At 44.8% G+C, this 25,910-nt stretch overlaps 1 protein-coding gene across 1 annotated transcript in view; it reads right to left on the reverse strand.

Annotated features, from left to right (window-relative positions):
* Window positions 1-25,910, reverse strand: part of zanl (zonadhesin, like) — a 42,233-nt gene that overhangs the window by 9,332 nt on the left and 6,991 nt on the right. The window contains 73 exon segments of the mRNA XM_085906628.1: window positions 260-436; window positions 520-614; window positions 755-863; window positions 1,333-1,510; window positions 1,645-1,895; window positions 1,966-2,110; window positions 2,309-2,511; window positions 3,344-3,513; window positions 3,813-3,920; window positions 5,060-5,203; window positions 5,373-5,518; window positions 5,971-6,095; window positions 6,353-6,469; window positions 6,545-6,683; window positions 6,777-6,973; window positions 11,077-11,218; window positions 11,316-11,454; window positions 11,546-11,674; window positions 11,802-11,950; window positions 12,057-12,301; window positions 12,423-12,564; window positions 12,650-12,843; window positions 12,919-12,966; window positions 13,065-13,203; window positions 13,296-13,492; window positions 13,614-13,755; window positions 13,853-13,991; window positions 14,083-14,211; window positions 14,339-14,487; window positions 14,594-14,838; window positions 14,960-15,101; window positions 15,187-15,380; window positions 15,456-15,503; window positions 15,602-15,740; window positions 15,833-16,029; window positions 16,151-16,292; window positions 16,390-16,528; window positions 16,620-16,748; window positions 16,876-17,024; window positions 17,131-17,375; window positions 17,497-17,638; window positions 17,724-18,040; window positions 18,139-18,277; window positions 18,370-18,566; window positions 18,688-18,829; window positions 18,927-19,065; window positions 19,157-19,285; window positions 19,413-19,561; window positions 19,668-19,912; window positions 20,034-20,175; window positions 20,261-20,454; window positions 20,530-20,577; window positions 20,676-20,814; window positions 20,907-21,103; window positions 21,225-21,366; window positions 21,464-21,602; window positions 21,694-21,822; window positions 21,950-22,098; window positions 22,205-22,449; window positions 22,571-22,712; window positions 22,798-22,991; window positions 23,067-23,114; window positions 23,213-23,351; window positions 23,444-23,640; window positions 23,762-23,903; window positions 24,001-24,139; window positions 24,231-24,359; window positions 24,487-24,635; window positions 24,742-24,986; window positions 25,108-25,249; window positions 25,335-25,528; window positions 25,604-25,651; window positions 25,750-25,888. Coding sequence (XP_085762754.1) covers window positions 260-436; window positions 520-614; window positions 755-863; window positions 1,333-1,510; window positions 1,645-1,895; window positions 1,966-2,110; window positions 2,309-2,511; window positions 3,344-3,513; window positions 3,813-3,920; window positions 5,060-5,203; window positions 5,373-5,518; window positions 5,971-6,095; window positions 6,353-6,469; window positions 6,545-6,683; window positions 6,777-6,973; window positions 11,077-11,218; window positions 11,316-11,454; window positions 11,546-11,674; window positions 11,802-11,950; window positions 12,057-12,301; window positions 12,423-12,564; window positions 12,650-12,843; window positions 12,919-12,966; window positions 13,065-13,203; window positions 13,296-13,492; window positions 13,614-13,755; window positions 13,853-13,991; window positions 14,083-14,211; window positions 14,339-14,487; window positions 14,594-14,838; window positions 14,960-15,101; window positions 15,187-15,380; window positions 15,456-15,503; window positions 15,602-15,740; window positions 15,833-16,029; window positions 16,151-16,292; window positions 16,390-16,528; window positions 16,620-16,748; window positions 16,876-17,024; window positions 17,131-17,375; window positions 17,497-17,638; window positions 17,724-18,040; window positions 18,139-18,277; window positions 18,370-18,566; window positions 18,688-18,829; window positions 18,927-19,065; window positions 19,157-19,285; window positions 19,413-19,561; window positions 19,668-19,912; window positions 20,034-20,175; window positions 20,261-20,454; window positions 20,530-20,577; window positions 20,676-20,814; window positions 20,907-21,103; window positions 21,225-21,366; window positions 21,464-21,602; window positions 21,694-21,822; window positions 21,950-22,098; window positions 22,205-22,449; window positions 22,571-22,712; window positions 22,798-22,991; window positions 23,067-23,114; window positions 23,213-23,351; window positions 23,444-23,640; window positions 23,762-23,903; window positions 24,001-24,139; window positions 24,231-24,359; window positions 24,487-24,635; window positions 24,742-24,986; window positions 25,108-25,249; window positions 25,335-25,528; window positions 25,604-25,651; window positions 25,750-25,888 — 11,326 coding nt within the window.

The following is a 25,910-nucleotide window of genomic DNA, read 5'->3' on the forward strand; positions in this document are numbered from 1 at the left end:
CTGGTGACTACGTCTTATATTTAAATTATTTGTTGCAAATGTTTTCTCATAATACTGTGACTTTACTCAATTATCTGACAACTTTGCCACTTTTTCTCACAATATTATATGTATTTTTTTAAATGATGACATTATTGGGCAACTTTTTTTGTAATAAAATTGTTACTTTGTAAAATAATGATGTGCTAATTGGATTTTTTTCTCGTGAAATTGTGACTTTATACATGTAACATTTGTTTACGAATCCGCCACGACTTACGGCAGAAGGTGTTGCTCCTCCACGCGATGGGGACTCCCGCCGCGGCACACATGTCGGCATAGCTCTCCACCGCCTGGCACAGGGCGACTGTCTGGCCGCCCGTGGCGCACATGTCGTACACGCAGTTTTCCAAGTAAGGCTCAGGGGGGACGACCGAGTGACACGGCTTGAAGATACCTGAAGTCGGGACAATTGATTGAGACGTTAATTGTGAAAATGAGCAAAATTCAAAACCAAAACAAAAAAGTTAGCGACATTACCCTTTGGATCAGCGATCATGCCGCAACTTGTCGGCTTCTGCGCTTCCTCCTCCACTTTTGGGTCGCAGTCCTCCTGGCCGCCACTGTTGGTACAACTGGACAACAAGTGGGAAGGACATGCATCATTTTCAATATTAAAGCAAAACCCAAGAAATTTACAATTGGCATTTTTTTTCTGTTTTTAACCTCACCCCACACACGCACACACACATATTCACACAATGTGTAAACTTACTCGGGCCTTTGGTCAGGAACCTGCCAGCTGTCTCCCAATTCATTGGTGGTGGAAGCGGGCGTCTTGTCTGGTTTCAGGTTGTCATCTTTGGGATTTCCATTAAAATTTCCTGTCGCACAATACAAGCTTGCGTTTTACAGCAACTTCGGATATTCTCGGAACTGGACTTTTCTCTACTAATATTATGGCACATTACAATTCTATTGCAATGAAAGAAATGGACTTGTAACATTGTCGCAAAATTGTGATCATTTAATGTTAAACTAGGACATTTGTATTTTTTTTTTTGTGACGCTAACAATTTAATGTATACTTACAATTTTACCAGGAAGATTGATATTTAATTTCTCAAGATACTGTGACCTTTCTTGCTCAACTACAACCAGATCTTCTACCTTGATGACACTGTTTTTTTTTCTTGAAACAACAAATTCATGGAACATTCTGAATGTTTTCACATAACATTATCTTTTTGTGGTAACTTTGGAAATTAGCATTAGCTTGTTTTTCTACTACAAATGTTTGAAATGAAGACCAAATAACTGCACCACCAATATGGTATGAATAAATATTCTTACCACACATTCCGCACAGCTGGCCGTTGTAGGAAGTGGGCACGGTGACGTCAGCGTGGTGGTTACCATCAAATCTCACCCTCAGGTGGAAAGACGTCTCCAGGACGACAAACTTGCCACTAAAGTAGATGTTAACGCCGCCGATCCACGCAACAGGTGGGACTACCGCCGTCCCGTTTACCTGCAAGCCACATACACGCTATGACTAACTTGGACAAAAATAGCAAAGCTGATTCGAGCGTGTCAGGTAAGCGCAAAAGTCAGAAAATGATTTTACGTCTCACTTCAATTGGCAATATTAAAAATGACGTGCACCTGGACAGTCCTGCCCTTGCCGAGGATGACGGTCACATCGTTCACTTGGATCACCACAGCCTTGACGTAGGAAATTTTCTTGTTGCTGCCCCTGCGCTCATTCTGGGTGTCCACGCTGAAGTAAGGCAAGCCGGAGGACGAAGCGTTGCAAGGTTTGGTCAGCGTGTACGAGCAAGCTCCCATGTAATGGTGGGTGCGTTTGTCAAAGGTGGTATAGTGCGGGTCACCGGATACCGAACATATGCCGTTTCCTGTTTTGAGATCAGTCAATTCAGATTCCAACACAAAATAACCAAAATATGAATTTGTAACATTGCTTACCCAATGGACGGCACTTGTACTCTCCGTCGTGTAGTTGGCAGGTCTCGGTTGCAGCTTGGCAGCTACTGTTGGAGCAGTGGATCATCCCTCCATCTTGGCATGTGCACTTTTGCTTACAGCCCTCAGTGTACCAGCCATCGCCCACCTCGAACACAAAAACATCTCCATTATGGTGCATAATCATATGACAGCATTGCCAAAGTATGTGTGAAGAGTTTATTCTCATGAGCATTTTGCTTGTAATTTAGAGAGCGTATGTGTGTGAGATTTTCAGGGGTAAGTTTGACGGCAACTTCTTTTTGTAGCGTGTCGGGTGTTTCAGTGTGTGTGAGCACCAACTTACGGGATGGTACGTTCCAGCTGGGTCGATGCAGCCGCAGTCTTTGAGTGAGACGCACTTGTCGTCGCTGAGGATGAAGCCCGGGTTGCAGGCGCAGCCCTCCACGCACACGTCGCCGCAGCCGGGGGCTCCCACCATGCCCGCGCACGTCTCCGGACAGGAGCTCACGCATAGAGAGTACGAGCTGTTGGCGGGGCAGTCCAGGGCTGCGCGGACCAAACACAAATAGTGTCATGAGTACATCAGATGCTTAATGGCAACAAATCACTGGCTGCACATTGCGCCCATGCTAAAAACTGCCAGTCGCTCATGTCACTAGCTAGTAATATTGTTCCTCATCTCATTGCGTTAGAATGTTGCTGCATTTTGGATTGTATTTTTGTGTTGGTTTCATTTTTTTTTTTGAGATATTTAACTATGTAGGCTTATTTAAAAAAAAAAAATCTATTTTCCAGTATGTTTAATGTATTATACTATATTGTAAATTTGGAATGTTTTAAGACACACACATACATATTAGTGTTATCAATATGTTTAACATGTAGTTTAATTTATTTGTATTAATGCTGATATAAATATTTATTTACATATTTCATGTTTTTAAATCTTATATCATTTTATTAACAAAATTTTAAGGGTACACACACGCACACACTTGCCAACAAACGTTTATAGCTGTATATATATATATATATTTTGAAATTTTATTACATATGTATATGTAGCACTTTAATTTGTTGTACGTCTTGTAAGTTTTACACATTATTACATATAAATAGGAAAGTAATTCCCCTATTGTATCACATACAAATTTTATGGCTTGAAACAGTTATTTTTGTATGCCATTACGATTGATATTACATATTTCATATGCATTCGATGCCCTTATTGATTTATTTTTTGCTGCTCAAACACAATTACAATGTATATTTAAGAAGTTCTAATATTTTTTCCAGCATGTTTTAAGGCTGGAAAGTGTCTTCATTATCAGCCCATGTGGATTAAATATGAATTGTCAAATGCTTGATGACGACTTACGACAGAAGTGGGGACTCCTCCACTGGTGGACTTTGACTCCAGCACTGTGACAGGCCTCCGTGTAGGCCTGGAGCTGGTCACACAGTACCTGCTGCTGGCCGTTGAACCGGCACATGTCGTACACACAGCTCAGGAAGAAGGGGATGGGATTCACCACATTGACACACTCCCTGAATGATGCGGGGGAAGCGCAGATAAGGCCCAAAATCCAAAACGTGATGCAATGGGTGTGTCTGTTTTACTGTAGACCAGAGTCCAGCATGTGCAACAATAATGCTTTGAGAGATATGACGAATTTTTATAGGTGGATGATGATAACCAAGGTTGCGCTTTGAATTACAGAACACACCCAAAGAAGTAAAAAAAAGAAATTCATTCTGATAAATAAACTCAAAATGAATGTATAAAATAAATCACCACCATCAAGAAATGGCACAACAAAGACAACTCTGCGAGGGAAGCAACTCACCGGAAGGGCCCCGCTGTATCGTTGAGTTTTCCACATTTCTCCGGTTTGACCACCTCAGCCTCGAGTTTGGGATCGCATTCTGGGTCAGGCTTGGTGCCTGGGGAACACCTGAATACAGTAGGAAATACATCAGCAAATAGCGAATGAATTAATGGAAATAAATAAATAAATAAATAAATAAATACATACATACATAAATGCATAAATAAATAAAAGTTACAAGATGTAATGATAAGCAAATGAAGATGTAATGATGAGCAAATTAAGTCTAAAAAAAACTTGTAATATAAAACAAGACAGGAAAAAATGTAAAGCAGGGGTCAGCAATAACTTTTGGACGCCTGCCAAAACAAATTCAGACAATGGCATCGCGGGTCCTAGTCGGAAACCCTAACCTAAGTTTGAAACCCTAATTAGCGATCCCAAGACTAGTTGGAAACCCTAGTCGGAAACCCTAACCCTAGTTTGAAAGTCTAGTTCAAAACCCTAATCTTAGAAACCCTAAAAGTAGTACGAAAACCTCGTTGGAAACCCTAACCCTAGTTTCAAAACCTAGTTTGAAACCCTAACCATGTTTTAAAACCCTATTCGGAAACCCTAACCCTAGTTTGAAACCCTAATTAGCGATCCTAAAACTGGTTGGAAACCCTCGTCGGAAACCCTAACCCTAGTTTGAAAGCCTAGTTGGAAACCCTAATCTTAGAAACCCTAAAAGTAGTACGAAACCCTCGTCGGAAACCCTAACCCTAGTTTTAAAACCTAGTTTGAAAGCCGAACCGGGGTTTAAAACCCTAGTCGGAATCTCTAACCCTAGTTTGAAACCCTAATTAGAGATCCCTAGATCCTAAACCCTAATTAGGATATATATATATATATATATATATATATATATATATATATATATATATATATATATATATATATATATATATATCATATCAACGTCATCTCGTGGGCCAGACAGAATAGCCCCTATTTGCCAACCACTGATATAAAGGATAAAAAACTAATATTTAGAAGAAAAAAATAACACTTGAAAGTAGCTATAATGTTGAGAATGAGTTCAAAATCTTAACTCCTGAAAAAAGGATGAAAAATATTGAAAGAGTTGTCCAAGAATGAAGTTGTAATGCTACAAGAAAAATGTAATAACGCAAAACAATGTCATCATGTTGCAGTAATTTCTTGTTCATGTCAATTAGGAACTATTATTATTGATCATCATATTTCCTCATGCTCAAACTTACGAGTCATCTTCATCTTCTTCCGTCTGCCAGCTGTTACAGAAGTCATTGACGTTAGCGACGAGGACGCCATCTGGTTTGGTGAAGTCGTTGTTCGGGTTCCCGTCTAAGTCGCCGCACAGGCCGCACATCTGGTCGTGATAGGAGCTGTTGAAAAAAGGAGGATTAAGATATAAAGATAAAATTGTCCTACGCAGATGGCCAAGACTAAACAAGCGCGGAAATGACTTGGAATAATAATCAACATTGCATCAGAGGACTAGCAAAACAAAAGGTCATTGAAAACTCATTCGGGTTTTAAATCCCACTGACCAACCTGGGTACTGAGATCTGGGCAAAATGGTTTCCATCCCAGCGTACTTGGAGGCCAAAGGACGTCTGCACCGTGACATACTGACCGGCACGACTGACGGTCACAGTGGGAGACGGGGAGTGAGGTAGCGCCACACGTAGTCCGTTCACCTGTGAGGATGCAGCGAGGAACAGAGCACAACGTTGCTCGATCACAATATTGCCATTTGCTATGGTATATTCTTTTCAAAGTGCTTTTTAAAAAAATACTAAAGTAGCGCAATTGTATATGTTCATCAAAAGCAGGACAGCCGTTCTATTCCTAACATGCTAAACCACTGCCAAATGTTTGTAGTTTGAAACATTAAGCCTAAACTGAAATATAAAAGCTTGAATATTAAAAGATATGAATGCTGAAGGCTACTAATATAATTGTTGAGTGGTCAAGGAGATGAGGGATTTGTGGGATTAAAGCAGGAAGATGAAGAAGACGATGACTGAGATGCAAGAAAACTAAACCGGGATTAGCGATGTAGTCAGCGTTAAGAATACAAAGGTCGGTCATGAGAGAAAAAGCAACGTGTAGGATTTAGATGTATTGGGTTGCAGGCTGCCGTACTGACCAGGGTTCTCTTGGCTTTCATCAAAGTCACAGTGATTCCATCCACTGTGATGTAGAGCTTTCGGAGGTAGGACACTCCGGGTAGCCCTCTCTCTTCGTTCTTCCCTTCCACTGAGAACCAAGGCCCTGAACCAAACAAATACATCACTGCATTACAAAAAAAACAAATAAAACCCAGACATTGACACCAAAGTAAAAATTATTCAACATATACATATATAGATGTGGGTAATTTATGATGTGTAAATAATTAAAATTGTTGATCTTTGTTGTCTGAAGCTAAATTTGTCTGCATCGCATTTTTTCTTACTTCATGAAAAGTATTGATTTTGGAGTTGCGATGATTCCAGCCAACAGTGACAATATGCAAATATTGTCCTTACCGGTGTTATTTCTGCAGGTTCTGGCCAGCGTGTAGGTACAGGTACCCATGAAACTGTAAAACCTTTTGTCAAATGTGTTGTAGTGTGGATCTCCAGAGATGATGCAATCTTGTGAGCCTGCAAGGGTGGGGGTCTTGTTTGGTTACATAACAAAAGCTAACGTTTCGAGGAGTAGCGTCTAAGGTTACGCACCTGTCGGATAGCAACCCAGCTCCCCCTCCAGGAGTTTACACTCATGCATTGGGGGGCACTTAGACGGCTTACAGGTAACCGAGGGTGCGTCACATCGACACTTCAAATTACAGTTCTCAGTATAAAACTCCTCTCCAGGCTGACAGAAACACACCAAGAATACACCAATTAGGTTTTTGGGGTGTATTTATATCACGGTACTGTGAAAGGTTGCTTTTTCATAACGCAGTACCTGATAATACTGGCCGTTGGTGTGTTTGCAGCCACACGAAGTGTTGCTGACACATTTGCCAGCACTCAGGATGTAACCGGGATTACACACACAGGACTCAGTGCACGGTCCGCTGCAGGATGGCGGTTTGCCTGAACACGTCTCCTGACAGGGGTCCGCGCATGGCTCGTAGTGGCTGTTGGCGGGGCAGCTCAACGCTAATAAAACGGAAAAAGAGTTTCAAAAGAGTTTTTTTTTTTATATATCACAACATGGAAGATCGACTTTTACACAGACTAAACGGATCTCTCTATGTTGTCTGCCGTTAGGGTGACGAAAATTTTTATGGCATAATTCAGTGTTTTGTCGAACTTTTATCAAGCCGTGCCTCATACTTTATCACCTAAACAAAAATGTGACCAAAAATACAAACAGTTCGGTTGTGCGAAAACTCACGACAGAAGGTTTTGTTCCTCCAGGATCCAATGTCAACTCCGCGATCTTGGCACTCATTAGCATACGATTCGATAGCTTCGCACAAAACAGGCTTGGCGCCATCCAGTGCGCAAAGGTCGAAAACGCAATCCTGGAAGTAATTCTGAACACAAAAAAAAAGCATATTTGAAACTCCCCACCATAATCCAGACATATTTCACTAGATCTCAGTTGGGGAGACTTACATTGGGGTTGACCTTGGGATGGCACACAGCAAAAGGACCGTTCTTGTCCAGTAGCAAGCCACAATATGCAGAACTCTCGTAGAGGTTCTCCTCTTCTTCGTCACATCCCGGATCAGTGATGTTGGGCTTCTTACATCTTTTGGAACAAGAGCAACGTTTCAACTTGTGCTGGGGAATCAACCAAACTAGTCAACACCTTTTGGTGCCTTTTCTGTGCTTCACTGTTCTCAATTTACACGGATATTTAGAGACCAAACTGCTAGTGCATAATTCTATACAGTGATCCCTCACTACTTCGCGTTTAGCTTATCGCGGCTTCACTACATCGCGTTTATACATTACATACACACATTATTTTTCCACATTAAAAAGTCAAAATAAAAATTCTAAATTGAGGAAACATGTGGCTAACCTTTAGGACAATGTAGTATTGCTCCAAATGTTAGTTTATATTCCTTCAGAAGTCCGTTTTGGCGTGTTAGCACGATCGCGAATTAGTATCTTTCCGCTAACTCGTTAGCCTGCCCAGTAAATCTTCTTAGTGACCGTACTTCGCGGATTTCACTTATCGCGGGTGGTTTTTGGAACCAAATATCCGCGATAAACGAGGGATTGCTGTATTCGCTAATAGACTTTTCGAACAGTCTATTAGCGCCCTCTTTTGGTGGAAAGTTGACACAGTTGTCAGAGAGTTTTTTCACAGTGTACAAGCCTATCACAGTAATGCATGTATTTGACATAGGCTGTGTTCAAATTAACCACTTACGGCGCGATTCGACCGGTGCCAAGGTCACATTAAGATCGTCCAAATTCGTCACGGTTTATTCAGTCCATGGAGGCTACGTCGAACGAACCAGCCGTAAAACCACGTGTGATCCGGTCGCGCGAGACGTGACGTCATGCGGCCGAAAACAATTAACTATGGTTTTGACACCCATCCTATTAATTTTAACACCGACAGTGACTCGGGAGTCAATTACCCATAAGGATATTCGTGTCGTGACGTGTTTATCTGTTTGAACGGCAACAATCAACCCTAGTGATCAGTGCAACTAAGGTAACATGGTTTTAATTTACCATTTCTAACGTTACCACAGTATTGCTAGTTGGGAAGTACTGCATGGTATTTGGAGACAAGATATCATATTAAGATGTCTGATGGTTAGAAAATGAACATCATTTGTGTTGAACTGCAAGAATGCTAAACGAGGGATTGCTGTATTCGCTAATAGACTTTTCGAACAGTCTATTAGCGCCCTCTTTTGGTGGAAAGTTGACACAGTTGTCAAAGAGTGGCATCGCTATAGGAGATTCCTTATGTGTGATGTGATGTAAATTTGTGTGGGGTATTATGTTTCACAAATCAACAAGAATAAATTTCAGGCCAATTATGGTTATGGGCTCACTCACGATAGCCGAGATGCGCTTTTCCAGGCATGCCAGAGCAATAATGGCATTCTTGGGCTGGGTAATGGGGATATTTTCTTGCATTTTATTTTATTTTTGAAGATATTTACTAATGAGAATAGTATTAAGATGCATTAACCGGAAAACTTGGTTCCTTGATAAAGCCTATCACTGTCAAATAATTTCTGACAGCCCTGGTTCAAGCCCCTCCAAGTCAGATGATTGTGAGGTGTTTTCAGTACTCACTTTGGATCCGTGTTCCAGCTGTGTCCAAACTCATTGATATTGCTGGTCAATGAGCCATTCGGCTGGCGGAAGTCGTCTTTGGAGTCTCCATTGTAATCCCCACATAGTCCACAGAGTACATTCTTGTAGCTGTGGGTGGCACGTTACAATAGTAATCCATTCTTGACTTCAAAAGAAACTATCCAGAATTATCCATCGTGTCCAGCTTTTACTCACTCTTGAATCACTTTGATGTCCATAAAGTGGTTTCCATCATAGCGCACAACAAGACCAAAATCCATGGACACAGTGTAGTGCCTTCCAGATTTGAACACGGAAACACCCGCAGCCGGACTCACAGGCAGGTTCACTTTAGACCCATTCACCTGAATGGAGAAAAGCAAATTATAGAAATAAGTGAGCAAGCAGAAATAATTTATTCCTTTGAAAAATCAAAACATCCCGATTGTGAGTACTGTTCACTTACAAGCACAGAGCCACCTTTAAGGATCGAGACCTTGACCTTGTGTACGTCTACATGTACGGCTTTCACATAAGAAATGGAGGGATTGTTATAGCGGTTCTCGTTATCAGCGTAGACTTCAAAGTTTGGGAAAGGTGTTGCGCTGCAGACGCCTGACATCAAGTAGCTGCAGTTGCCCATGAAACTGTACTTGCGCTTGTCAAAGGTAGTGTAGTGTGGATCACTCGTTGCAATGCACGTAGACGCTCCTACACAGAATGACCAGCAGTTTTAAAGACAATCATGGTGAGTTTCAAACATTTTACCATTTCTGGGAGGGTTACCTCTAGGGTAGCATCCTGGGACACCATTAACCTCTCGACACTCTTCAGTGGGATCACAAGAGCTATCCTCACATTGAAAAGTGTAGTTCCCTGCACAGCGACAAAGCTTGGAGCAGCCATCCGCATACATAATATGTCCAGGCTAAAAAGACACAAAACCGATTTCCTTAGTAAAGGACATCATCTCTTTCTTATCGATTTGCTCTAGACATATTTGTAGCTAGTTTATATGTACCTCATAATAATTATTATTGTGATCCAAGCAGCCACATTTCTCCAGTGGCACACAGTATTTCCCCTTGAAGACATAACCTGGTTTGCAAAAGCAGCCGCTGATGCAGGGGCCGCTGCAGTTGGTGAAGGGTTCCATGCAGGTAGGGATACAGGCTGGGCCACATTCTATGTACTCTGCATTTGGAGGGCACTGAACTGCACAGGGAAAAATCATCAATGGGTTAGAAGCTACTGTGTAGCTTGATTAGGATTTTAGACACGACACCATACTTGGCTTTGGTGTAGTCGGCCTCGGAGTTGTTGGTCTGGGTGTTGTACCTAAGATGTCATCGACATTCATTTTAAATGAGTATGACAATGATTGGTTTTGTCTTGAGGTTAAATGAAGGGGTAAAGTTGAAAGACTATGTGCTTACTTGTGGGATAGCAGCCCAACTCTCCCCCTTGGACTTGACACTCGTGCATTGGGGGGCATTGTGATGCCTGGCAGGTGATCGAGGGTGCGTCACACCGACACTTCAAGTTACAGTTCTCAACATAGAACTCCTCTCCAGGCTGACAGACAGGCACAGTTGATACAGTTCATCATTTAGGTTCTGGGGGGTGTTACAGAGTCCGAGTGTACAGTTCTTTGTCCTTCTCGTGGTACCTGATAATATTGGCCATTGATGTGTGTGCAGCCACACGAGGAGTTGGTGACACATTTGCCAGCGCTCAAGATGTAGCCGGGATTACACACACAGGACTCGGCGCACGGTCCACTGCAGGAGGAGGGTCTCCCTGTACACGTCTCTTGACAGGGGTCCGCACAGGGCTGGTAATGGCTGTTAGGGGGGCACCTAAAAGCTGTGCGGCAGATGAGATGACTCAAGTCAGAGGCATGTCTTTCAAAGTCATAAGGATCTGGGCGCTCTCAGAGAGAAGGCCACAAAAGAATCCATTGTCAACAATCTAAACTTTGGACTCACGACAGAAGGTTTCGTTCCTCCAGGGTCTGATGTTGACCCCACGGTCCTGGCACTCATTCACGTAGGCTTCGATGGCTTCACACAGAATGGCATGAGTGCCATTGAGCACGCAAAGGTCAAAGACGCAGTCCTTGAAGTACTCCTGAACACACAACCAGCACGCTACAACCCAATTCTCAATTGCAAGAAAACATTCCAATTTTGGGCCATGTGCCTTGGTCTCTGTACTTGTGACTTACATTGGGGTTGACCTTGGCGTGACAGGCGACAAAAGGACCGTTTTTGTCCAGCAGGATGCCACAATATCCAGAGCTCTCATAGAGCTTCTGATCCTCTGCATCACATCCGGGATGAGTTGTATTCGGTTTATTGTTACACCTTGTGCAAAATGACACACGCAAGACAATGTTCAGATTCTGGAATGATCTAATACTTGGCAATTTCATTGAAAATAAAGAGTAAGACTCACTCTGGATCATTGTTCCAGCTGTTTCCAAACTCATTAGGACTGTTGGTCAACGATCCATCTGGCTTGCGGAAGTCGTCTTTAGCATCGCCATCATAATCACCACACAATCCACACAGTAGACTCTTATAGCTGCGGACGACATGTCACAAGCTCTTTCAATCCAGAATTTCAAAAGAAAGGGCCTTAAACATTTGCAATTCGATGATAATCAACAGCAGCACTACCATAACAACATGTTACGCTTCGTTACGCTTACTCTTTAATCACTTTGATGTCCATAAAGTGGTTTCCGTCATAGCGCACAGTCACACCAAAGTTCAAGGACACGGTGTAGTGCTTTCCTGATTTGAACACAGAGACGCCTGGAAACGGATTCACTGGCAGGTTGACTTTTCTTCCATTCACCTGGATATGGAAAGCAGGTGAGAGTCAGAACTGAGCAGGCAACGCAGCAAACCAAATGAATCAGTATGATTGTAGTCTGGACCAAACTTCCCTCATCCCTACTTACATGGACAGCACCACCTTTGAAGATGGAGACACCACCAGATTCAACATACACATGAACCGCCTTCACATAGGAGATGCTGGGTCTGTTATAGCGGTTTTCGTTGTCAGCGTAGACAGCAAAGTTTGGTAACGCGGACTCATTGCAGACTCCGGTCATCTGGTAACTGCAGTTGCCCATGAAGTTGTACTTGCGCTTATCAAAGGTGGTGTAGTGTGGATCACCGGAGGCAATGCACGAGGAGGTACCTTCATGGAAAACAAGTTCTTTGTGTGACACTCGAATTACAGATGATACAGATTCTCATGACTCCTTACTGATCAAACAGGGAAGTTTAAAGTGACAGCAGGAAGATTCCTTAACGTTTACCTATCGGGTAGCATCCGGCGACACCATTGACCTCGCGACACTCCTCTGTGGGATCACAGCTGTTATCCACACATTCCAAAGTGTAGTTGCCTGCACAGCGACAGAACTTGGAGCAGCCGTCTCCAAATACAATCTCACCAGGCTAAAACACAAAAGTCAGCAACTTGGTAAGGAGGTAGTGCCTTACTTCTCACTCCAAGTGTTGGGTATGGTGTCCTAATACTGACCTCATAATAGTTATTATTGTGATCCAGGCAGCCACATTTCTCCAGTGGCACACAGTGTTTCCCCTTGAAGACATAGCCTGGTTTGCAAAAGCAGCCGGTGATGCAGGAGCCGCTGCAGTTGGTGGAGGGTTCCATGCAGGTAGGGATACAAGCTGGGCCACATTCTATGTACTCTGCATTGGGAGGGCACTGAACTGCACAGGGAAAAATCATCAATGGGTTAGAAGTTACTGTGTAGCTTTATTAGGAATTTAGACACGACACCCTACTTGGTTTTGGTGTAGTCGGCCTCGGAGTTGTTGGTCTGGGTGTTGTACCTAAGATGTCATCGACATTCATTTTAAATGAGTATGACAATGATTGGTTTTGTCTTGAGGTTAAATGAAGGGGTAAGGTTGAAAGACTATGTGCTTACTTGTGGGATAGCAGCCCAACTCTCCCCCTTGGACTTGACACTCGTGCATTGGGGGGCATTGTGATGCCTGGCAGGTGATCGAGGGTGCGTCACACCGACACTTCAAGTTACAGTTCTCAACATAGAACTCCTCTCCAGGCTGACAGACAGGCACAGTTGATACTTTATCATTTAGGTTTTGGGGGGTGTTACACAGTCCGAGTGTACAGTTCTTTGTCCTTCTCGTGGTACCTGATAATATTGGCCATTGATGTGTGTGCAGCCACACGAGGAGTTGGGAACACATTTGCCAGCGCTCAAGATGTAGCCGGGATTACACACACAGGACTCGGCGCACGGTCCGCTGCAGGAGGAGGGTCTCCCTGTACACGTCTCTTGACAGGGGTCCGCGCAAGGCTGGTAATGGCTATTAGGGGGGCACCTAAAAGCTGTGCAACGGATGAGACGACTCAAGTCAGAGGCATGTCTTTCAAATTCATTCAGATCTGGACGCACTCAGAGAGAAGGTGCAGGAGAATGCAATGTCAACAATCTACACTTTGGACTCACGACAGAAGGTTTCGTTCCTCCAGGGTCTGATGTTGACCCCACGGTCTTGGCACTCATTGACGTAGGCTTCAATGGCTTCACACAGAATGGCATGAGTGCCATTGAGCACGCAAAGGTCAAAAACGCAGTCCTTGAAGTACTCCTGAACACACAACCAGCACGCTACAACCCAATTCCCAATTGCAAGAAAACATTCCAATTTTGGGCCATATGCCTTGGTCTATGTACTTGTGACTTACATTGGGGTTGACCTTGGCGTGACAGGTGGCAAAAGGACCGTTTTTGTCCAGTAGGATGCCACAATATCCAGAGCTCTCATAAAGCTTCTGATCCTCTGCATCACATGCGGGATGAGTGGTATTCGGTTTATTGTTACACCTTGTGCAAAATGATACACGCAAGACAATGTTCAGAATCTGGAATGATCCAATACTTGGCAATTTCATTGAAAATAAAGAGTAAGACTCACTCTGGATCATTGTTCCAGCTGTTTCCAAACTCATTAGGACTGTTGGTCAACGATCCATCTGGCTTGCGGAAGTCGTCTTTAGCATCGCCATCATAATCACCACACAATCCACACAGTAGACTCTTATAGCTGCGGACGACATGTCACAAGCTCTTTCAATCCAGAATTTCAAAAGAAAGGGCCTTAAACATTTGCAATTCGATGATAGTCAACAGCAGCACTACCATAACAACATGTTACGCTTCGTTACGCTTACTCTTTAATCACTTTGATGTCCATAAAGTGGTTTCCGTCATAGCGCACAGTCACACCAAAGTTCAAGGACACGGTGTAGTGCTTTCCTGATTTGAACACAGAGACGCCTGGAAACGGATTCACTGGCAGGTTGACTTTTCTTCCATTCACCTGGATATGGAAAGCAGGTGAGAGTCAGAACTGAGCAGGCAACGCAGCAAACCAAATGAATCAGTATGATTGTAGTCTGGACCAAACTTCCCTCATCCCTACTTACATGGACAGCACCACCTTTGAAGATGGAGACACCACCAGATTCAACATACACATGAACCGCCTTCACATAGGAGATGCTGGGTCTGTTATAGCGGTTTTCGTTGTCAGCGTAGACAGCAAAGTTTGGTAACGCGGACTCATTGCAGACTCCGGTCATCTGGTAACTGCAGTTGCCCATGAAGTTGTACTTGCGCTTATCAAAGGTGGTGTAGTGTGGATCACCGGAGGCAATGCACGAGGAGGTACCTTCATGGAAAACAAGTTCTTTGTGTGACACTCGAATTACAGATGATACAGATTCTCATGACTCCTTACTGATCAAACAGGGAAGTTTAAAGTGACAGCAGGAAGATTCCTTAACGTTTACCTATCGGGTAGCATCCGGCGACACCATTGACCTCGCGACACTCCTCTGTGGGATCACAGCTGTTATCCACACATTCCAAAGTGTAGTTGCCTGCACAGCGACAGAACTTGGAGCAGCCGTCTCCAAATACAATCTCACCAGGCTAAAACACAAAAGTCAGCAACTTGGTAAGGAGGTAGTGCCTTACTTCTCACTCCAAGTGTTGGGTATGGTGTCCTAATACTGACCTCATAATAGTTATTATTGTGATCCAGGCAGCCACATTTCTCCAGTGGCACACAGTGTTTCCCCTTGAAGACATAGCCTGGTTTGCAAAAGCAGCCGGTGATGCAGGAGCCGCTGCAGTTGGTGGAGGGTTCCATGCAGGTAGGGATACAAGCTGGGCCACATTCTATGTACTCTGCATTGGGAGGGCACTGAACTGCACAGGGAAAAATCATCAATGGGTTAGAAGTTACTGTGTAGCTTTATTAGGAATTTAGACACGACACCCTACTTGGTTTTGGTGTAGTCGGCCTCGGAGTTGTTGGTCTGGGTGTTGTACCTAAGATGTCATCGACATTCATTTTAAATGAGTATGACAATGATTGGTTTTGTCTTGAGGTTAAATGAAGGGGTAAGGTTGAAAGACTATGTGCTTACTTGTGGGATAGCAGCCCAACTCTCCCCCTTGGACTTGACACTCGTGCATTGGGGGGCATTGTGATGCCTGGCAGGTGATCGAGGGTGCGTCACACCGACACTTCAAGTTACAGTTCTCAACATAGAACTCCTCTCCAGGCTGACAGACAGGCACAGTTGATACTTTATCATTTAGGTTTTGGGGGGTGTTACACAGTCCGAGTGTACAGTTCTTTGTCCTTCTCGTGGTACCTGATAATATTGGCCATTGATGTGTGTGCAGCCACACGAGGAGTTGGGAACACATTTGCCAGCGCTCAAGATGTAGCCGGGATTACACACACAGGACTCGGCGCACGGTCCGCTGCAGGAGGAGGGTCTCCCTGTACACGTCTCTTGACAGGGGTCCGCGCAAGGCTGGTAATGGCTATTAGGGGGGCACCTAAAAGCTGTGCAACGGATGAGACGACTCAAGTCAGAGGCATGTCTTTCAAATTCATTCAGATCTGGACGCACTCAGAGAGAAGGTGCAGGAGAATGCAATGTCAACAATCTACACTTTGGACTCACGACAGAAGGTTTCGTTCCTCCAGGGTCTGATGTTGACCCCACGGTCTTGGCACTCATTGACGTAGGCTTCAATGGCTTCACACAGAATGGCATGAGTGCCATTGAGCACGCAAAGGTCAAAAACGCAGTCCTTGAAGTACTCCTGAACACACAACCAGCACGCTACAACCCAATTCCCAATTGCAAGAAAACATTCCAATTTTGGGCCATATGCCTTGGTCTATGTACTTGTGACTTACATTGGGGTTGACCTTGGCGTGACAGGTGGCAAAAGGACCGTTTTTGTCCAGTAGGATGCCACAATATCCAGAGCTCTCATAAAGCTTCTGATCCTCTGCATCACATGCGGGATGAGTGGTATTCGGTTTATTGTTACACCTTGTGCAAAATGATACACGCAAGACAATGTTCAGAATCTGGAATGATCCAATACTTGGCAATTTCATTGAAAATAAAGAGTAAGACTCACTCTGGATCATTGTTCCAGCTGTTTCCAAACTCATTAGGACTGTTGGTCAACGATCCATCTGGCTTGCGGAAGTCGTCTTTAGCATCGCCATCATAATCACCACACAATCCACACAGTAGACTCTTATAGCTGCGGACGACATGTCACAAGCTCTTTCAATCCAGAATTTCAAAAGAAAGGGCCTTAAACATTTGCAATTCGATGATAGTCAACAGCAGCACTACCATAACAACATGTTACGCTTCGTTACGCTTACTCTTTAATCACTTTGATGTCCATAAAGTGGTTTCCGTCATAGCGCACAGTCACACCAAAGTTCAAGGACACGGTGTAGTGCTTTCCTGATTTGAACACAGAGACGCCTGGAAACGGATTCACTGGCAGGTTGACTTTTCTTCCATTCACCTGGATATGGAAAGCAGGTGAGAGTCAGAACTGAGCAGGCAACGCAGCAAACCAAATGAATCAGTATGATTGTAGTCTGGACCAAACTTCCCTCATCCCTACTTACATGGACAGCACCACCTTTGAAGATGGAGACACCACCAGATTCAACATACACATGAACCGCCTTCACATAGGAGATGCTGGGTCTGTTATAGCGGTTTTCGTTGTCAGCGTAGACAGCAAAGTTTGGTAACGCGGACTCATTGCAGACTCCGGTCATCTGGTAACTGCAGTTGCCCATGAAGTTGTACTTGCGCTTATCAAAGGTGGTGTAGTGTGGATCACCGGAGGCAATGCACGAGGAGGTACCTTCATGGAAAACAAGTTCTTTGTGTGACACTCGAATTACAGATGATACAGATTCTCATGACTCCTTACTGATCAAACAGGGAAGTTTAAAGTGACAGCAGGAAGATTCCTTAACGTTTACCTATCGGGTAGCATCCGGCGACACCATTGACCTCGCGACACTCCTCTGTGGGATCACAGCTGTTATCCACACATTCCAAAGTGTAGTTGCCTGCACAGCGACAGAACTTGGAGCAGCCGTCTCCAAATACAATCTCACCAGGCTAAAACACAAAAGTCAGCAACTTGGTAAGGAGGTAGTGCCTTACTTCTCACTCCAAGTGTTGGGTATGGTGTCCTAATACTGACCTCATAATAGTTATTATTGTGATCCAGGCAGCCACATTTCTCCAGTGGCACACAGTGTTTCCCCTTGAAGACATAGCCTGGTTTGCAAAAGCAGCCGGTGATGCAGGAGCCGCTGCAGTTGGTGGAGGGTTCCATGCAGGTAGGGATACAAGCTGGGCCACATTCTATGTACTCTGCATTGGGAGGGCACTGAACTGCACAGGGAAAAATCATCAATGGGTTAGAAGTTACTGTGTAGCTTTATTAGGAATTTAGACACGACACCCTACTTGGTTTTGGTGTAGTCGGCCTCGGAGTTGTTGGTCTGGGTGTTGTACCTAAGATGTCATCGACATTCATTTTAAATGAGTATGACAATGATTGGTTTTGTCTTGAGGTTAAATGAAGGGGTAAGGTTGAAAGACTATGTGCTTACTTGTGGGATAGCAGCCCAACTCTCCCCCTTGGACTTGACACTCGTGCATTGGGGGGCATTGTGATGCCTGGCAGGTGATCGAGGGTGCGTCACACCGACACTTCAAGTTACAGTTCTCAACATAGAACTCCTCTCCAGGCTGACAGACAGGCACAGTTGATACTTTATCATTTAGGTTTTGGGGGGTGTTACACAGTCCGAGTGTACAGTTCTTTGTCCTTCTCGTGGTACCTGATAATATTGGCCATTGATGTGTGTGCAGCCACACGAGGAGTTGGGAACACATTTGCCAGCGCTCAAGATGTAGCCGGGATTACACACACAGGACTCGGCGCACGGTCCGCTGCAGGAGGAGGGTCTCCCTGTACACGTCTCTTGACAGGGGTCCGCGCAAGGCTGGTAATGGCTATTAGGGGGGCACCTAAAAGCTGTGCAACGGATGAGACGACTCAAGTCAGAGGCATGTCTTTCAAATTCATTCAGATCTGGACGCACTCAGAGAGAAGGTGCAGGAGAATGCAATGTCAACAATCTACACTTTGGACTCACGACAGAAGGTTTCGTTCCTCCAGGGTCTGATGTTGACCCCACGGTCTTGGCACTCATTGACGTAGGCTTCAATGGCTTCACACAGAATGGCATGAGTGCCATTGAGCACGCAAAGGTCAAAAACGCAGTCCTTGAAGTACTCCTGAACACACAACCAGCACGCTACAACCCAATTCCCAATTGCAAGAAAACATTCCAATTTTGGGCCATATGCCTTGGTCTATGTACTTGTGACTTACATTGGGGTTGACCTTGGCGTGACAGGTGGCAAAAGGACCGTTTTTGTCCAGTAGGATGCCACAATATCCAGAGCTCTCATAAAGCTTCTGATCCTCTGCATCACATGCGGGATGAGTGGTATTCGGTTTATTGTTACACCTTGTGCAAAATGATACACGCAAGACAATGTTCAGAATCTGGAATGATCCAATACTTGGCAATTTCATTGAAAATAAAGAGTAAGACTCACTCTGGATCATTGTTCCAGCTGTTTCCAAACTCATTAGGACTGTTGGTCAACGATCCATCTGGCTTGCGGAAGTCGTCTTTAGCATCGCCATCATAATCACCACACAATCCACACAGTAGACTCTTATAGCTGCGGACGACATGTCACAAGCTCTTTCAATCCAGAATTTCAAAAGAAAGGGCCTTAAACATTTGCAATTCGATGATAGTCAACAGCAGCACTACCATAACAACATGTTACGCTTCGTTACGCTTACTCTTTAATCACTTTGATGTCCATAAAGTGGTTTCCGTCATAGCGCACAGTCACACCAAAGTTCAAGGACACGGTGTAGTGCTTTCCTGATTTGAACACAGAGACGCCTGGAAACGGATTCACTGGCAGGTTGACTTTTCTTCCATTCACCTGGATATGGAAAGCAGGTGAGAGTCAGAACTGAGCAGGCAACGCAGCAAACCAAATGAATCAGTATGATTGTAGTCTGGACCAAACTTCCCTCATCCCTACTTACATGGACAGCACCACCTTTGAAGATGGAGACACCACCAGATTCAACATACACATGAACCGCCTTCACATAGGAGATGCTGGGTCTGTTATAGCGGTTTTCGTTGTCAGCGTAGACAGCAAAGTTTGGTAACGCGGACTCATTGCAGACTCCGGTCATCTGGTAACTGCAGTTGCCCATGAAGTTGTACTTGCGCTTATCAAAGGTGGTGTAGTGTGGATCACCGGAGGCAATGCACGAGGAGGTACCTTCATGGAAAACAAGTTCTTTGTGTGACACTCGAATTACAGATGATACAGATTCTCATGACTCCTTACTGATCAAACAGGGAAGTTTAAAGTGACAGCAGGAAGATTCCTTAACGTTTACCTATCGGGTAGCATCCGGCGACACCATTGACCTCGCGACACTCCTCTGTGGGATCACAGCTGTTATCCACACATTCCAAAGTGTAGTTGCCTGCACAGCGACAGAACTTGGAGCAGCCGTCTCCAAATACAATCTCACCAGGCTAAAACACAAAAGTCAGCAACTTGGTAAGGAGGTAGTGCCTTACTTCTCACTCCAAGTGTTGGGTATGGTGTCCTAATACTGACCTCATAATAGTTATTATTGTGATCCAGGCAGCCACATTTCTCCAGTGGCACACAGTGTTTCCCCTTGAAGACATAGCCTGGTTTGCAAAAGCAGCCGGTGATGCAGGAGCCGCTGCAGTTGGTGGAGGGTTCCATGCAGGTAGGGATACAAGCTGGGCCACATTCTATGTACTCTGCATTGGGAGGGCACTGAACTGCACAGGGAAAAATCATCAATGGGTTAGAAGTTACTGTGTAGCTTTATTAGGAATTTAGACACGACACCCTACTTGGTTTTGGTGTAGTCGGCCTCGGAGTTGTTGGTCTGGGTGTTGTACCTAAGATGTCATCGACATTCATTTTAAATGAGTATGACAATGATTGGTTTTGTCTTGAGGTTAAATGAAGGGGTAAGGTTGAAAGACTATGTGCTTACTTGTGGGATAGCAGCCCAACTCTCCCCCTTGGACTTGACACTCGTGCATTGGGGGGCATTGTGATGCCTGGCAGGTGATCGAGGGTGCGTCACACCGACACTTCAAGTTACAGTTCTCAACATAGAACTCCTCTCCAGGCTGACAGACAGGCACAGTTGATACTTTATCATTTAGGTTTTGGGGGGTGTTACACAGTCCGAGTGTACAGTTCTTTGTCCTTCTCGTGGTACCTGATAATATTGGCCATTGATGTGTGTGCAGCCACACGAGGAGTTGGGAACACATTTGCCAGCGCTCAAGATGTAGCCGGGATTACACACACAGGACTCGGCGCACGGTCCGCTGCAGGAGGAGGGTCTCCCTGTACACGTCTCTTGACAGGGGTCCGCGCAAGGCTGGTAATGGCTATTAGGGGGGCACCTAAAAGCTGTGCAACGGATGAGACGACTCAAGTCAGAGGCATGTCTTTCAAATTCATTCAGATCTGGACGCACTCAGAGAGAAGGTGCAGGAGAATGCAATGTCAACAATCTACACTTTGGACTCACGACAGAAGGTTTCGTTCCTCCAGGGTCTGATGTTGACCCCACGGTCTTGGCACTCATTGACGTAGGCTTCAATGGCTTCACACAGAATGGCATGAGTGCCATTGAGCACGCAAAGGTCAAAAACGCAGTCCTTGAAGTACTCCTGAACACACAACCAGCACGCTACAACCCAATTCCCAATTGCAAGAAAACATTCCAATTTTGGGCCATATGCCTTGGTCTATGTACTTGTGACTTACATTGGGGTTGACCTTGGCGTGACAGGTGGCAAAAGGACCGTTTTTGTCCAGTAGGATGCCACAATATCCAGAGCTCTCATAAAGCTTCTGATCCTCTGCATCACATGCGGGATGAGTGGTATTCGGTTTATTGTTACACCTTGTGCAAAATGATACACGCAAGACAATGTTCAGAATCTGGAATGATCCAATACTTGGCAATTTCATTGAAAATAAAGAGTAAGACTCACTCTGGATCATTGTTCCAGCTGTTTCCAAACTCATTAGGACTGTTGGTCAACGATCCATCTGGCTTGCGGAAGTCGTCTTTAGCATCGCCATCATAATCACCACACAATCCACACAGTAGACTCTTATAGCTGCGGACGACATGTCACAAGCTCTTTCAATCCAGAATTTCAAAAGAAAGGGCCTTAAACATTTGCAATTCGATGATAGTCAACAGCAGCACTACCATAACAACATGTTACGCTTCGTTACGCTTACTCTTTAATCACTTTGATGTCCATAAAGTGGTTTCCGTCATAGCGCACAGTCACACCAAAGTTCAAGGACACGGTGTAGTGCTTTCCTGATTTGAACACAGAGACGCCTGGAAACGGATTCACTGGCAGGTTGACTTTTCTTCCATTCACCTGGATATGGAAAGCAGGTGAGAGTCAGAACTGAGCAGGCAACGCAGCAAACCAAATGAATCAGTATGATTGTAGTCTGGACCAAACTTCCCTCATCCCTACTTACATGGACAGCACCACCTTTGAAGATGGAGACACCACCAGATTCAACATACACATGAACCGCCTTCACATAGGAGATGCTGGGTCTGTTATAGCGGTTTTCGTTGTCAGCGTAGACAGCAAAGTTTGGTAACGCGGACTCATTGCAGACTCCGGTCATCTGGTAACTGCAGTTGCCCATGAAGTTGTACTTGCGCTTATCAAAGGTGGTGTAGTGTGGATCACCGGAGGCAATGCACGAGGAGGTACCTTCATGGAAAACAAGTTCTTTGTGTGACACTCGAATTACAGATGATACAGATTCTCATGACTCCTTACTGATCAAACAGGGAAGTTTAAAGTGACAGCAGGAAGATTCCTTAACGTTTACCTATCGGGTAGCATCCGGCGACACCATTGACCTCGCGACACTCCTCTGTGGGATCACAGCTGTTATCCACACATTCCAAAGTGTAGTTGCCTGCACAGCGACAGAACTTGGAGCAGCCGTCTCCAAATACAATCTCACCAGGCTAAAACACAAAAGTCAGCAACTTGGTAAGGAGGTAGTGCCTTACTTCTCACTCCAAGTGTTGGGTATGGTGTCCTAATACTGACCTCATAATAGTTATTATTGTGATCCAGGCAGCCACATTTCTCCAGTGGCACACAGTGTTTCCCCTTGAAGACATAGCCTGGTTTGCAAAAGCAGCCGGTGATGCAGGAGCCGCTGCAGTTGGTGGAGGGTTCCATGCAGGTAGGGATACAAGCTGGGCCACATTCTATGTACTCTGCATTGGGAGGGCACTGAACTGCACAGGGAAAAATCATCAATGGGTTAGAAGTTACTGTGTAGCTTTATTAGGAATTTAGACACGACACCCTACTTGGTTTTGGTGTAGTCGGCCTCGGAGTTGTTGGTCTGGGTGTTGTACCTAAGATGTCATCGACATTCATTTTAAATGAGTATGACAATGATTGGTTTTGTCTTGAGGTTAAATGAAGGGGTAAGGTTGAAAGACTATGTGCTTACTTGTGGGATAGCAGCCCAACTCTCCCCCTTGGACTTGACACTCGTGCATTGGGGGGCATTGTGATGCCTGGCAGGTGATCGAGGGTGCGTCACACCGACACTTCAAGTTACAGTTCTCAACATAGAACTCCTCTCCAGGCTGACAGACAGGCACAGTTGATACTTTATCATTTAGGTTTTGGGGGGTGTTACACAGTCCGAGTGTACAGTTCTTTGTCCTTCTCGTGGTACCTGATAATATTGGCCATTGATGTGTGTGCAGCCACACGAGGAGTTGGGAACACATTTGCCAGCGCTCAAGATGTAGCCGGGATTACACACACAGGACTCGGCGCACGGTCCGCTGCAGGAGGAGGGTCTCCCTGTACACGTCTCTTGACAGGGGTCCGCGCAAGGCTGGTAATGGCTATTAGGGGGGCACCTAAAAGCTGTGCAACGGATGAGACGACTCAAGTCAGAGGCATGTCTTTCAAATTCATTCAGATCTGGACGCACTCAGAGAGAAGGTGCAGGAGAATGCAATGTCAACAATCTACACTTTGGACTCACGACAGAAGGTTTCGTTCCTCCAGGGTCTGATGTTGACCCCACGGTCTTGGCACTCATTGACGTAGGCTTCAATGGCTTCACACAGAATGGCATGAGTGCCATTGAGCACGCAAAGGTCAAAAACGCAGTCCTTGAAGTACTCCTGAACACACAACCAGCACGCTACAACCCAATTCCCAATTGCAAGAAAACATTCCAATTTTGGGCCATATGCCTTGGTCTATGTACTTGTGACTTACATTGGGGTTGACCTTGGCGTGACAGGTGGCAAAAGGACCGTTTTTGTCCAGTAGGATGCCACAATATCCAGAGCTCTCATAAAGCTTCTGATCCTCTGCATCACATGCGGGATGAGTGGTATTCGGTTTATTGTTACACCTTGTGCAAAATGATACACGCAAGACAATGTTCAGAATCTGGAATGATCCAATACTTGGCAATTTCATTGAAAATAAAGAGTAAGACTCACTCTGGATCATTGTTCCAGCTGTTTCCAAACTCATTAGGACTGTTGGTCAACGATCCATCTGGCTTGCGGAAGTCGTCTTTAGCATCGCCATCATAATCACCACACAATCCACACAGTAGACTCTTATAGCTGCGGACGACATGTCACAAGCTCTTTCAATCCAGAATTTCAAAAGAAAGGGCCTTAAACATTTGCAATTCGATGATAGTCAACAGCAGCACTACCATAACAACATGTTACGCTTCGTTACGCTTACTCTTTAATCACTTTGATGTCCATAAAGTGGTTTCCGTCATAGCGCACAGTCACACCAAAGTTCAAGGACACGGTGTAGTGCTTTCCTGATTTGAACACAGAGACGCCTGGAAACGGATTCACTGGCAGGTTGACTTTTCTTCCATTCACCTGGATATGGAAAGCAGGTGAGAGTCAGAACTGAGCAGGCAACGCAGCAAACCAAATGAATCAGTATGATTGTAGTCTGGACCAAACTTCCCTCATCCCTACTTACATGGACAGCACCACCTTTGAAGATGGAGACACCACCAGATTCAACATACACATGAACCGCCTTCACATAGGAGATGCTGGGTCTGTTATAGCGGTTTTCGTTGTCAGCGTAGACAGCAAAGTTTGGTAACGCGGACTCATTGCAGACTCCGGTCATCTGGTAACTGCAGTTGCCCATGAAGTTGTACTTGCGCTTATCAAAGGTGGTGTAGTGTGGATCACCGGAGGCAATGCACGAGGAGGTACCTTCATGGAAAACAAGTTCTTTGTGTGACACTCGAATTACAGATGATACAGATTCTCATGACTCCTTACTGATCAAACAGGGAAGTTTAAAGTGACAGCAGGAAGATTCCTTAACGTTTACCTATCGGGTAGCATCCGGCGACACCATTGACCTCGCGACACTCCTCTGTGGGATCACAGCTGTTATCCACACATTCCAAAGTGTAGTTGCCTGCACAGCGACAGAACTTGGAGCAGCCGTCTCCAAATACAATCTCACCAGGCTAAAACACAAAAGTCAGCAACTTGGTAAGGAGGTAGTGCCTTACTTCTCACTCCAAGTGTTGGGTATGGTGTCCTAATACTGACCTCATAATAGTTATTATTGTGATCCAGGCAGCCACATTTCTCCAGTGGCACACAGTGTTTCCCCTTGAAGACATAGCCTGGTTTGCAAAAGCAGCCGGTGATGCAGGAGCCGCTGCAGTTGGTGGAGGGTTCCATGCAGGTAGGGATACAAGCTGGGCCACATTCTATGTACTCTGCATTGGGAGGGCACTGAACTGCACAGGGAAAAATCATCAATGGGTTAGAAGTTACTGTGTAGCTTTATTAGGAATTTAGACACGACACCCTACTTGGTTTTGGTGTAGTCGGCCTCGGAGTTGTTGGTCTGGGTGTTGTACCTAAGATGTCATCGACATTCATTTTAAATGAGTATGACAATGATTGGTTTTGTCTTGAGGTTAAATGAAGGGGTAAGGTTGAAAGACTATGTGCTTACTTGTGGGATAGCAGCCCAACTCTCCCCCTTGGACTTGACACTCGTGCATTGGGGGGCATTGTGATGCCTGGCAGGTGATCGAGGGTGCGTCACACCGACACTTCAAGTTACAGTTCTCAACATAGAACTCCTCTCCAGGCTGACAGACAGGCACAGTTGAT

Source organism: Syngnathus leptorhynchus, chromosome 2 (genome assembly GCF_054491065.1).
Source record: "Syngnathus leptorhynchus isolate UIUO chromosome 2, UIUO_Slep, whole genome shotgun sequence".
NCBI lineage: Eukaryota > Metazoa > Chordata > Actinopteri > Syngnathiformes > Syngnathidae > Syngnathus > Syngnathus leptorhynchus.